Source organism: Micropterus salmoides, unplaced genomic scaffold, assembly GCF_014851395.1.
Source record: "Micropterus salmoides isolate LMB-PRFRI ecotype aquatic unplaced genomic scaffold, ASM1485139v1 Ms_hic_scaffold_1, whole genome shotgun sequence".
Lineage (NCBI taxonomy): Eukaryota > Metazoa > Chordata > Actinopteri > Centrarchiformes > Centrarchidae > Micropterus > Micropterus salmoides.
Genome location: NW_024040040.1, coordinates 41443276 through 41455958, shown reverse-complemented (window position 1 = coordinate 41455958; position 12683 = coordinate 41443276). Strand labels below are relative to the sequence as shown.

The following is a 12683-nucleotide window of genomic DNA, read 5'->3' as shown; positions in this document are numbered from 1 at the left end:
ATTTACAAAAAAAACAACTACAAAATAGCGCCGTGCTGCAATGGCCGTTCCTCCTTTTTTTGGTAAAAACACCTAGTTGTTGTGCTGTGTTTTAACGATTTACACACCTTTAAATAACTTGTCTTGAATGAATGAATGAATGAATTTCTTTAAACGCAATTTGGGCTCATTTGGGGACGTCAACAACGTTGCCATGGTTACCAGAGAGCCGCCTGAACTACAAACAAAGTCTATTGGGACCTGTAGTCCTGAAATGCTCCCGTGACGCGACAATGAGCCTAGTAAAATTATTAATTAACTACATTACCCAGAATCCTAAGTGACTCAACTCATTGGCAGTTTTGTGTACAGGTCCTGCATTGCTTGGGCTCTTTGTAGTGACTTCCGAACACTTTTTGTGTGAAATAGCTTTATGGTTTGTAGAAGAGGACATTGTAATGATGGCTGTGATTGCATTATAGTAGGAGAGGTAAAAGTGTATAATTAAACAGATGATGACGTTCCCAGGTCACAACCCTCACCTGTTTAGGTGGAGGAGACTCAGCAAGAGTAAAACATCTGCAGATAAGGTAAATTTAGTCTTTGGATTAGGCTAATGTTAATTTGAGAGATATATGGCTTCTATAACATTTTGGTCTGGTGTGTTAAACAGTGGCTGCCTTGTCATGATAAATAAATCCAATGTGCTCACATCAACATGTTCTTTTATCTAAACGGAAATGTTTTTTCAGTCAATTTACCACTTTCCAGACCTTTATCCCCGGGATTATCAAATACTCCAGAGAGGTCAAACATAAATGTAAAAGTGCCCTGTTGGGTTTATGAATGAAGGAGCACCCGATCAGCGTTAATGCCTATCAGGGGATGATTTAGAAATGTCATACAGATGGCCTTTCTTACATACTCCCATGCCTGCAGCCCGAGAAGGAGATAGCTGAATCGCTGCAAGTAAAGCGCTGACGTTTGGATGTCTGGGAAATGATTTTGAAGTAATCTGCTGGTTTAAGGCAACAGCTAATCTTTCCTGTGAAATAATCCGCAGACATCAGGCACTGGCTCAGCCCTCAATTTGCACAATGCGCCCACAGCTCAAGGTGTCCATAAGCTTGGCTGAGCATTTTCAAGCAGGCAACGGTGACCAGCATTTTCATGGGCCCCATGGTCTCTCTTGCAAAGAGTATCAGCTTACACTGGAAATTGTTTTTCTTTCAGGAACAGATGCACGTGAAGAATAGTGATATTGATCAGTGGAGAAAGGTGAGAGGAATGTGTATTTCAATGAGGCATGTTCTTGTAAACTGAATTCCTTTGAGTTTTGAACTGTTGGTGGACAAAACAATCAATCTGAAGAAGTCACCTTGGGCTGATTTTTTCAGTATTTTCTGCCATATAGAGACTAAACAATTTATGAAATATTCATCAGATTAATTGATGAAAGTGATCATTACTCTGTCACCTATTTTCCTGTCCTCAGCGTGTGGAGATGGCTTCCGAGTTTGCTGTATCTGAAGTCTTCTCTCATAAGAAACCTCATTCAGGAACCAGCAGCCTGGCTGTACCATTGCAACACTCTGAGCAGTTAAGGGATCACGATGACGCTTATAGTGAAGGTAGGTCAGCCCGTAAAAAGCGGTGTCTCAAGAGAAGTGTTACCTAGATAATAAAGCTGAACCCATGCAGCAGCAGAATGAACAATTATATTTGGGTGGTTGCCCCTTGCAGCTCAGGCTCTTCTTGGTGATTGGCTGAGCAGTAAGTTGCGGCTGGAGCTGGAGATGGAGGAGGACGATGACCTGATGAGCTCTGCCGAGAGGAGAAGCCCTGCTGCGTTGGCTAGTCCTCAGCCGGCAGCCCTGAACTACAGCAACTTTAATGGTACAAAGTCAAGGATGAAAACTGCGCTACCTATCCAACTAACCATGAGGCTCATTATTTTAATTAATCAAGACCAGTTCAAATTTGACTTCCCTAGCCATAATGGGAAGTGGGAGGTTTGCATTTGACATCACAAGCAGAAAAAAATAAATAATGAGACTAATGAATTAAAGCTATGGTTTATAGATAAATACTTCAAAGGTTAGTGCAGAACACCTTTAAAGGAGTAGTTTACCCCAAAGGAACCTTTAGTCATTATCATGTAACCCTGACTCCAAACTTTTGTTAATGTTCACACAACCACCAACACACAGAGAATTAGACCCCCTAGGTCAGTCTCAGCCTTCTTCAAACCCAAGTCATGTAAGAGCTACTGACTGTACCAGTTGTTTTGCACAAATTAATACTGTATTCTATTTTATTCTATTCTATATATTCCTACAACAGAATTTGAATTCAATGGTTTCCACCAAATCTTAGATGTTGAAGTTGAGCACATTTTGTTGCTGCACTACAATAGTTGTTGAAAACATAATATATAATATTTATGGTTAACTAATAGATGATCTATCTCAAGCATGTGTTGAGTCTCGGCACATTTTCACCCTGTGATGAAATTAACTGAAATCAGTAGCTGCCTAAAAGGAAGGAAATCAATCTAGAAATGTTTTGTATGCTTTGCAAAACGTTCAGCAGTAATTTAAAGTACAAATTATTTCAAGTGAATGGAATAAATATCTATATAATACTTCTCTTCAAAAATATTTAGATTTGTACAACTGCCTGACTGAGGAGGAAGAGCACAGCGCTGTTAACAGCTTCCTACAAGACCTGATGGAGCAAAAGGTGTTGGACTCTGGCGTGATGGAGGAGCTGGCCCTCGATGTCGGGCAGACAAGGAAGAAGGTCAGAAACCCGATCGTCACCATGGAAGCACGACACCTGCAGGTAAGCGACCAAAGTGAGTCTCAAATTCCTCAAGCTGCTTACAAGATGTGAATGCTGTGGGCCGGGAAACTGCCACTGTGAGCCAATCAACTGGGACGAGTTTGTGTTCTCATCTGCTTTAATTGATACTGATTGCTACTGAAGGTGCGGGAGAACAGGGCCCGGCGGGAGGCTGAGAGGCAGAGACAACAGAGAGTGAGGGAGGCTCAGCGGGGGGCCCGAGAGGAGGCGAAGAGGAGGGAGCGAGGCGAGGAGACAAGGAAGAAGCAGGAGGCATGGAGGCAGGAGGAGATGGTGCAGCAGGAGATGGTGAGACTGCGGCGTCAGATGGAGGAGAGGAGAGGCCTGGAGCAGCTCGTTCGACAGAGGTATGGTATTTATAGCAACAACTGGCCTCTGCTAAAGTGGTTACAACACTCACCTCTATCTGAAATGGCTCTCACTCTCTTGTCTGATTGCATTGTATGTGATGCCTGCTCCACCTTCCTATGGTGGATTGGGTGGATTTGAAAAGCAAGCCTGTGATGATCCAGCTCCCTGACCCAAAGCCCTTGACCAGCATGATCAGACTGTAAATGTGTCCTACTTTCATCATGAACATCCTTTGATAAAAACAGTCATCTGTTGTCCCCATGTGGAAATGACACCTTTAGATCTATAACCAAGAATAGTATTAATGATACACTTTCTAGTTTAGGTGTAACAACATCAAGTGGGAAATTGGATGACTCTTGGAAAAATAATGGGAGAGGTGTTTGGCCATGACTTACAAAGTGACAACACAACACAAAAATACTCAATAATGCAATAGCAGACGTGGATATTACACTAAATCTAAAATGATGCTAAAAACGCGCTCATCATGACAATGTTAACATGCTGATCTTTAGCACGTGTAATGTTGAGCATGTTCCCCATCTTGTTTTAACAGGTTAGCTGGCTAATATTTGCTAATTAGCACTAAACGCAAAGTACAGCTGAGGCGGATGGGAATGTTGCCTGCATAACTAAAATGATTTAGGCTTATATTTTGCAGGACTTTAGTTTTGTAATTACGAGATTTTTATTGATCTTTAAAAAATTATTTAAAGTGCTAAAAAGCTAACTCAGCCCCAAAAATACAATATTGGAGCGCATAAAAATAAAAATAATAATAAACAAAAGGGCAAGAGAAAAAGAACCAGTTGGGTCAATTCCAGTGGATATGGTTTATGGAAAAACGTGAATATGTATGCAATGTTTGGAGATGACTGCTATACTTTGTTTCCCCGGTAGACAAAGTAGTATTTATGTTTATTCCACAGGGAAAGGGAGAGAGTGGAAGGGCTGAAGGCAGCCAGAACCCTCCAGTCAGCTCCTCCACTTCCCACAAAACAGCAGCAGCAGGACACAGAGCGATTATATAAAGAACAGAAAATTCAAACCATGATTCAAATCCGTAATCTCAAGGTTGGTACCTGTACTGTGTGTGTGTGTGTGTGTGTGTGTGTGTGTGTGTGTGTGTGTGTATTTGCAGGTTGGTATAGCAAATGGAAATTCTCTTAACTTATGGGCCTGCCTGTTTGCATGCATATGTGTGCATGTTTTAGTGTCTGCAAAGGCATTTTTCTGGATGGTATTCAGCGGTGTTGGACCGAAGGCTACGTCTGGGCAAGGTCACGGCCCTCTGTGACTGGAAGAGGCAGCTGAGAGCGTGGCGAGCGTGGCGAGCAGTGGTGTGGGCAGAACAAAGGCGGCGAGATGTGGCGAGAACAGAGGAGGAGCTACGAGCTGGACACAGGCAAGAACCAAAAAAGAAATGACGTTAAAGCTTCCTTTTTACCTTTCATTGAATAAATCCTGCCTTTAACCACAAATGACACAATGTTCAATATTCATTATCACAGTATTTCTAGAAGACACTCGCTGCATTTATATCCCGTCACCCTGGCCACGTAGCAATTGAGGGTTAAAAATACCATCACATCTGTTGCCTCCTCCAGACAATGCCAGCTGGCTGTGGAGAGCGACCGAAGGCGGTTGCTACGGCGATGTCTGAATGAGTGGCAGCTATGGTGTCGGATGGAGAGGGAGCAACGAGAGCTTTTGGCCCAGCAGCAGGAGACCCGGCGGAAGATGACTGCCCTAATCAGCGCTGCAGCAACAGGCACACTCAAAGCCACCGAAACCCCTACTTATCAGCCAATAATGACCCCACCTGAGGCACCTAACCAACCAGAGAACACAGAGAAGGTGAGCGGTGCACCTCGTATCGGCAGGAACAATGCACAGGGATTAATTAAAATGGTAATTAAAAATCTTAATTTATTTACGCTTCAAAACAACCTAACAAATCACATTTGAGTGAAACCAGCCCTATCCCTGCAAGGTGATGCAAAGGCCTTATTACTCAGGCAATAAATGAATTTGGCACCAAACTGAATTTTAAAAAAAGTTTTGTTTGGGATGTCAGAACAAACCGAACCTTTCTTAGTGTGTCAGCCAGGCAGAAATTTTTTGAGTGAGAGAGCAGTAAAGAAGGAGTAAACATAGGGAACGGGAAGGTAAATGGAAAGAATGCTAGGGAGAAATAAGAGGTGTAGGATAGTGGAGCAGAGCTCGAGGGATGGGAAAAAAACTGGGCAGGAGATGAAGTTGGAGTTCCATGAGGTGATATGGTAGGGGTCAGTCAAGAGTCCATACTCGCTATCAGGCCCCTGCTGCTTCTATATCAGGATTCCTGGAGCTTACTACAGATTAAGGAGCTTGATCCTGTATCTATTATCCCCTTTAAGCGCTCTGTAGACCCAGATGTAAAGGGTCAGTTTGTACTCATAATACCATCTTCATATCTGTCCTGTCTCCTTCTCTGTAGCAAGATCACCACAGGTCAGGCACTTTAGCACCCGATGCCTCCGCAGTACATGAGAATAAGACCCCTGTGGCCACTTTGGCCCCGCCCACTCATCCATGGCAGGTTACCCGACAGCATGCAGCCCCGACAGCCGCTGAGCTCCGCGAGGCACGGCAGAGAGGCGAGGGCAGTGGCTCTACCTGTTCAAAAAGCGCAGCGTCGCCGGGCGCCAGGTTTGAAAACAGACACGCCGTCCAGCAGCAGATCATCACGCAGCAGAGGAAGCTGCTGAAGGAGCAGCAGGAGCAAATTGCACGGCTGAAGGAGGAGCACAGCGTGGTGAGCCTGGAGCTGGAAACAGAGAAAACTGCACAGCTTACTCAGCTGTCAATGCTAGGAGGCTCGAAACCAAAGAGCCACAGCTTTGATCGCACAGAGCAGAGGTGGGCGCATTGCACTTCACCAAAATGTAAAGCAGCCAAGCTCTAGATGTGTGTGTATATCATGTTCAAAGCAACATAGGTGTTAATTTACTGAACTGGGGTAAAGTTTGTTAATCCGTTTATAGCTTTCCTTATTAAATACAAATCACATAGGAGTAGATAAAAAGAAACAGATGAGCTACAGAGGGGCTTTAAAGCTTATAGAGAACAGAGGAGCAGGAGGTTTGTACATATATAATTATAGATTTATGTTATTATAGTTGAAATATCCAAGAAGTCTATACAACCTTGAATATAGTTTGTAACTGTTTCCAGTTGCAATTCATTGAAATCCATTTACAGATTTATGGACAGCCTGACACATGTTAGTCGAGTTTGCCTTAAGTTGGTACCTGTCTGAATAGGATTTGCCAGGAGAGGATCAGGAAGATGTGAATGTTATGACGGGCCTTTGTTTCTGTGCTTCTGGTGGTGATTGTTACTGTTGCAGGGCACCGAGAGTTGCTGGAGAACCTGACAGGAAAGTTGTCACACGCCAGAGATCTCCCCATCCAATCATCACGGGTCAGTCTGCAAGTTCCTCCCGCTCAGCAAGCTCTTAACGGCAAAGACAACATACACAAACTCTCATTTACATATACATTACATATGTAGCCATGGAAGAATGTTGTAGCTCCATTGTCAAGAAAATTGCATGACCCTGAATGTCACACATATGGAGACATAAAACCCTTGAAGTCTGTAGTCCAACACAATAGTAGCACTCATGTTTACCTTAACTCCCAGTTACGTGCTGAGTATATGACTGAGGAAATATGCATAAACATCCACTCTTGAAACAGAAGAATACTGTGTACTAAACTCAACCCTCTCCCCCTCTCTGAAGCCATGGAGGCCCGTGCACATGAGCGCGCAAAGCGTAGGAAGGAAATAGAGGAACTCAAGAGAAAGAAAGAAGAGGACAAACTGGTGAGAGATCAAGCAGTTCTTCTCTGGATCCGCAAAACTAATTTGAAGTTTAAGTAATAAGTTACAAATTGTCTGAAATGATACTAGAAAAAGCACAAATTTAACAACAAAATAAAATGCATCTTATCAGGCAGAGCTAAAAGCCATTGAGGAGCAGAGGCAGAGGGAGGAAGAGGAGGAGAAACGCAAGGCAGCAGAAAAGAAGAGGGAGGAGAAAAGGCAGGAAAGAGAGGTGAGATGGATTTCATATTTTATGGACGTTCACAAAAACTTGAATCAGAATACAGGAAGCCCTTTTCCCGTGAGTAACCCTGAGCGACATGTAGCACTTTGCAGAATATTAAAGTAATGTCACTTCCTCTGTGTGTGCAGAGGGAAGAGGAAAAACGGAGGCAACAGAAAAGGCAACAGGAGCTCCTGAAGCTGGCCTGTCAACACTACCACACATACCTGCTGCTTCGGCGAGGCCTGGCGCCATGGAAACGCCTCATTCAGCTCGGACAAGCCAACATGCAGGTAAAATCACCTGTCTTGTCCATTTCAGCTGTCAGCTACAGCAACAATGCAGTGTTTTCAGCCAAGTTCAGCCGGCCCTCAGTCCTCAAACTCAACACTTTAAGGACACAGCTCTTGATTCTGGCCTTAACTTTGAAGAACGTACTGAAAAGGAAACTGTGCAAGGAGATTTAGAGCCATTTAGCTTTTCCATTATCACACATGCTCCTGCAACAGAATTACAATAAGCAAAAGGGAAGAATTTTGACCTCCAAATCAAAGTCTAAGTACAGGCCACTGATTTGAATAATAAAAAGCTTCCCTGAATGTACACTTGGAAGCAGTCACAAAGCAGTGTGTGTCTATTGAAAGCTTTTTAGAATTCAAAACTTGGCTGGACTTGTTTGATGGCTTACGGACATAATTCTTCCCAATTTTCTCATACAACAAAGTTTGTTTAGTCATTTCTTTTCCATTTGAGGGAGAGTGTAAAGATTAATCGGTCTTAAATTTTAGCGACACAAAGAGGATTATACGTGCTTTTTTAAATTTTGCTTTGACCATCATTCCATTTTATTAATATTTGTCCCTTGGGACTGCATTTTCCCTGATTTTGAAGCACTCTGGGCATTTTCAGATGTGCTTTTTAAAGTTGTTTACGTATAAAGTACCACAAAACACACGCTGTGTCTCCACAGGCAATCTAACACTCTAGTTAACACATTTATTGGACTGATAATTCTGTGACTGTTTGGGTAAACTGTTTTGGGTAAAACTGTACCCGCCACCACCCAACAAGACACGTATACTCTGGGACAAACCCAGATCCACCCACTCAAACAAGGCAGAGGGAAAATGTCCAAACAAAAAGCATGAGACACATCTCAAGCCGCATTCCCTTGGGAAAATCATAATTTCATCCTCGAAATGTTTCTGCTTTTGCTCAGCATCACACATAAAACCCTCTTTGTTAAATGTGAGATTCTGTTGAAAACAAGCGCTTCATCATTTGACACCACTCCATTGTTTCAACCTGGCACATATGATTGAGTCTGGATGCATTCATCAGCGTACATCGTCGCTTTTCTTTTCAATCCCTGCCAGCTGGCAGAGAGACACCACAATGTCTTCCTCCTGAGGCAGTGCACACTAGGCTGGCATCAATCTTCAAGGGAGTCCCAGTCTGAGAAAGAAGCTTCTGCGGACCAACTGTACCAGCACTTTCTGCTTCGTAAGAGCTTAAGCTCCTGGAAAAGAGTGTGTATACACACACACACACACACACACACACACACACACACACACACACACTGAGTTCCTTGATCAGGATTGTTAGTCTCCCCAGCTCCTGACATTGGCTTAGAGCAACGCCTTTTCCCTGTCTCCTTTTGTACCTCCTTTTGTACCTTAAAGAATAAAATTTTAGACCATCAACTTGCAATTGTTTTGTTGTGGACTACCAGCTGGGTTGAATTAATAATTCCTTTTACTACAGGTAAGTAAAACACTCGTAAAATGTCCCCATCTCTGAGTGAGCACTGTCTGTTTCAGCTTAAGGATTGGAGGATGATTCAAGAGGAGAGAGCTGAGCGTTTCTATCGCGCTCACACTCTGAGGAGGTTCCTGCTTGCACTGCTGGACCATGTCACCCAGGCGAGGCTGGTGGAGTGGGATCGTCGGGAGCTGGCTCAGGAGCACAATAACAGGTCTGCTACCCACAACTTTCCCATATGTTCACTGTATGGGTGCTGCAGTGTGTCCCCACCAGTAACATAACCAGCTAACAGGGTGTCATATTAAATTTAACAGCTTGTAAAACTTTAAATATGAGCTGAAATGTCATATCAGAGCAGTTTGGTTACAGTCTGCCAAAAAAACAGAATGCCTCGAATTTCTATAAAATGTAATTTAACTGTTCAGACACTTTTCAAAAGTCTATTCTAAAAAGAAAATTAACACTTTCAAGATTCACTTGCGGGAAATATGGTTAATTGATGTACAACTGCTGCAGAATACGATAAGTTAGACGCTGTAACATGAACCTTTAAGCAAAAGCAGTTTAAATGAGTTTTAGCAATGCGTTGTCCTTTCCTCTGCAGCCACCTGTGCATTAGATTATAAATTACACCATCATCTTCTTAACTCCAGTGAAGTGCCTCATATAGTGTCTGCTGTTAGCTGTAAATGTCTCTTCATGTTATGATTAATGGAGTCAGTGGGGGTGTTTTGCTGCTCAAGTACAAACTTCAATATGGCTTAATTAACATTAGCTGGCATAGTGTTCCACTCCCTGGGTAATTAAGAAAATAATCATGTTTAGCTACCTCATACTTAATTTTGTGAGCAAAGTTAATATGAGTCTAAAAAGAGTGCCTCTGTGCTTTAAATGCTAATGTTAGCATGTTCACAATTACAATGCTACATGCTGAAGTTTAGAAGGTACTGTTTATCATGTTCGTCATCGTAGTTTAGCGTGTTAGCATGCTAACATTTGCTAATTAGCAATAAACATAAAGTGCAGCTGAGGCTGATGGGAATGTAATCTGTTTTGCAAGTATTTTAGTGGTGCCAATAAAGCTCTCAGATATGCTGCCATGGCAGTGTTGGCCAGCCATGTTACATCTGAGTGAAAGGCCTCATGCTGCCATCCTGTGGACATAATCAGAAAAGCAGCCAGCTCCAAACTCATTTTTTGTTCAGGCTGCATTGCTCACACAGGCAATGTTACAGTTTTTCTCAGTTGCTTTGGTGCATTTCTTTACATTTGCAAAACAGTAAGTGCATTTCTCAAAACAGGTAGTACAAACAGCACAACACAGTGGATTACCTGCAAAAGCCCATAACTTGCTCAAAATCCTTAGTCTATCTCTCAAAAGCAAATCTTTATGTCATTGAACTTGTCAGTGCCATCAGAACAACAAGTCCTTGTATCTTGTTTATGAACAAGCAAGTCAAAATGTTTAGCCATCTTGTCAATATAACTCTATCTACTATACTCTAAGTATTTTCTGATGTACCCTCTGGCTAAGATTTTGATGACAATGATTGAAAATGCACAAGGCTGCACTTTTTTTGTCTGGTATATATCACTTTCACCAGTACAAAGTTATACATTGCAGGAGAGAGGACAGGAATCACAGCTATGCTTTTACTATTTGTACTGTAATTTGTTGATAGGGCATTGTCGTTGTAAGAAGAAAAGAAAGAGACAGGACTGTTGCATGGGATACCCCTCTTTGGCTGACATTCCAGTCTGTTGTTTCACAGATTCTCTTCCACATCACAACAGATATCTTCATCAATTCAGGACACATTTTTCAAATAGACACGTATAGAATGTCAATCTATATATTCATTCATATATATATACATACGGAAGACCTAATCAAATATTCTTTTACTCCGTTTTCCCGTGATAATGGGATAATTTTCTCGTGATTTCGAGATAACCATAATGGTAATTATAGTGTGGTTTATAATGTCATTGGTTAGCTTACTTGGTAGAGCACAGGACTTATAGTCTTAAGGTTGTGTGTTCAATCCTCAATGAAGACAACATTTTTCTTTTTTATATTTTTCATAATCCTCTTCAACAAAGTTCTTATGAAAAGACTGTTTCACATTACTCTAAAGCACGTGCTGGACTATGTGTGTTCTTGGTCATTTCCCCATCATTCCCAGGCAAAGGAAAGACCTTCTCATTCAGGGGAATCCATGTAACATTACACATTTCCTGACGGCTTTCGGAACCTTTGAAATAGTCGTCGGGAAATGTGTGATTGGACTCCCCTCAGTGTCTTCATAACAATTTTGCTGAAGAGGATAATACACACAAAAGAAGAAAAAGAAAGTCAACAAGAACAGGAATCAAACTAATCAAACTGAGCCCTGTGCTCTACCAATTGAAATAACGTCTCGGGTTACGTATGTAACCCTGGTTCCCCGAGAAGGGGAACGAGACACTGCGTCGGTTACGACACTATGGGAACGCCTCTAGGCGTAGCAGGTCTGAACGTGAATGAAATCACTCCAATCCTATTGGCTTGTTGCTAGAACGGTAAGGTGTGACGGAATAACCGGAGGAGTATAAAGCACACCTGTACACACTCATCATTAGCTTAAACTATGAAGCAGGCGCTTCAGGCGGGGAGAGAGGTGCGGCGGGCCGACACAGTGTCTCGTTCCCCTTCTGTATCCTGGACGAGGGTGCAGGATAGCCCTAATATTCCCCGGGGCAAACTCCAGGCTTGCGGGGAAACCGAAAGTGCTTGGAGATCCCCCACCCTCCTCAGAGAGGTGATAGCAAGGAGAAAGGCCATCTTGAGGGTCAAGTGCTTAGCCTCAGCTGACTCCAGGGGTTCGAAGGGGGCCTCAGCCAACACCCCAAGAACCACCCGCTCCAGAGCCCCCGGGAGCAGAGCGACTGGGGGAAAAGCGTACAGACGTAGCCTCGGCCACGAATGTACCATGGCGTACAGACCCAACGGGGCTGGAGGAACGAGAGAAAACCATAGCAGGCAGTGCGTAGTCTCTTGAGACGCAAACAGATCCACGTCTATGGGGCCGAACTCTTCACACAAGAGCTCCACCACTTCGGGGTGAAGTCTCCATTCCCCGGGCCTCAGCCCCTGCCTCGACAGTAGGTCTGCTCCCTGATTCTGCGTCCCCGGGAGATACATCGCCCTGAGTGATAGTAATCTCTGCTGGGGCCACAGGAGGATCTGACGCGCCAGTCTGTACAGAGGGTGCGAGCGCAGACCGCCCTGGTGATTCAGATAGGCCACCACCGCTGTGTTGTCGGAACGAACCGGGACGTGCTGGCCTTGGAGATCGGGCAGGAAACTCCTTAGAGCCTGGAACACCGCCAACATCTCGAGACAGTTGATATGCCACTCGGATTGATGCACCTGCCAGGATCCCCTTGCAAAGCGGCCGTCCATGACCGCGCCCCAGCCCGTGAGGGAGGCGTCTGTCGAAATGACCAGCCGGCGACAATACCTTCCCAGCACGGGCCCCTGGGACAGGAACCAAGTTTCCTTCCAAACTGATAGGGAACGAAGACACTTGCGCGTAACCCAAATCAGACGGAGAGGATTTCCCCTCGGGGAAAAACCCTTGGT

General features: G+C 43.7%; 1 protein-coding gene across 1 annotated transcript in view; it reads left to right on the top strand.

Annotated features, from left to right (window-relative positions):
- Window positions 1-342: 342 nt before the first annotated feature.
- ccdc191 (coiled-coil domain containing 191) overlaps window positions 343-12683 on the top strand; it is a 16313-nt gene continuing 3972 nt past the window's right edge. The window contains exons 1-16 of the mRNA XM_038728332.1: window positions 343-569; window positions 1213-1257; window positions 1475-1610; window positions 1723-1875; window positions 2645-2823; window positions 2968-3191; window positions 4128-4272; window positions 4413-4603; window positions 4806-5055; window positions 5678-6099; window positions 6590-6663; window positions 6986-7068; window positions 7199-7300; window positions 7441-7584; window positions 8668-8820; window positions 9115-9269. Coding sequence (XP_038584260.1) covers window positions 492-569; window positions 1213-1257; window positions 1475-1610; window positions 1723-1875; window positions 2645-2823; window positions 2968-3191; window positions 4128-4272; window positions 4413-4603; window positions 4806-5055; window positions 5678-6099; window positions 6590-6663; window positions 6986-7068; window positions 7199-7300; window positions 7441-7584; window positions 8668-8820; window positions 9115-9269 — 2534 coding nt within the window. The 5' untranslated portion in view covers window positions 343-491. The remainder of the gene's footprint in view (window positions 570-1212; window positions 1258-1474; window positions 1611-1722; window positions 1876-2644; window positions 2824-2967; window positions 3192-4127; window positions 4273-4412; window positions 4604-4805; window positions 5056-5677; window positions 6100-6589; window positions 6664-6985; window positions 7069-7198; window positions 7301-7440; window positions 7585-8667; window positions 8821-9114; window positions 9270-12683) is intronic.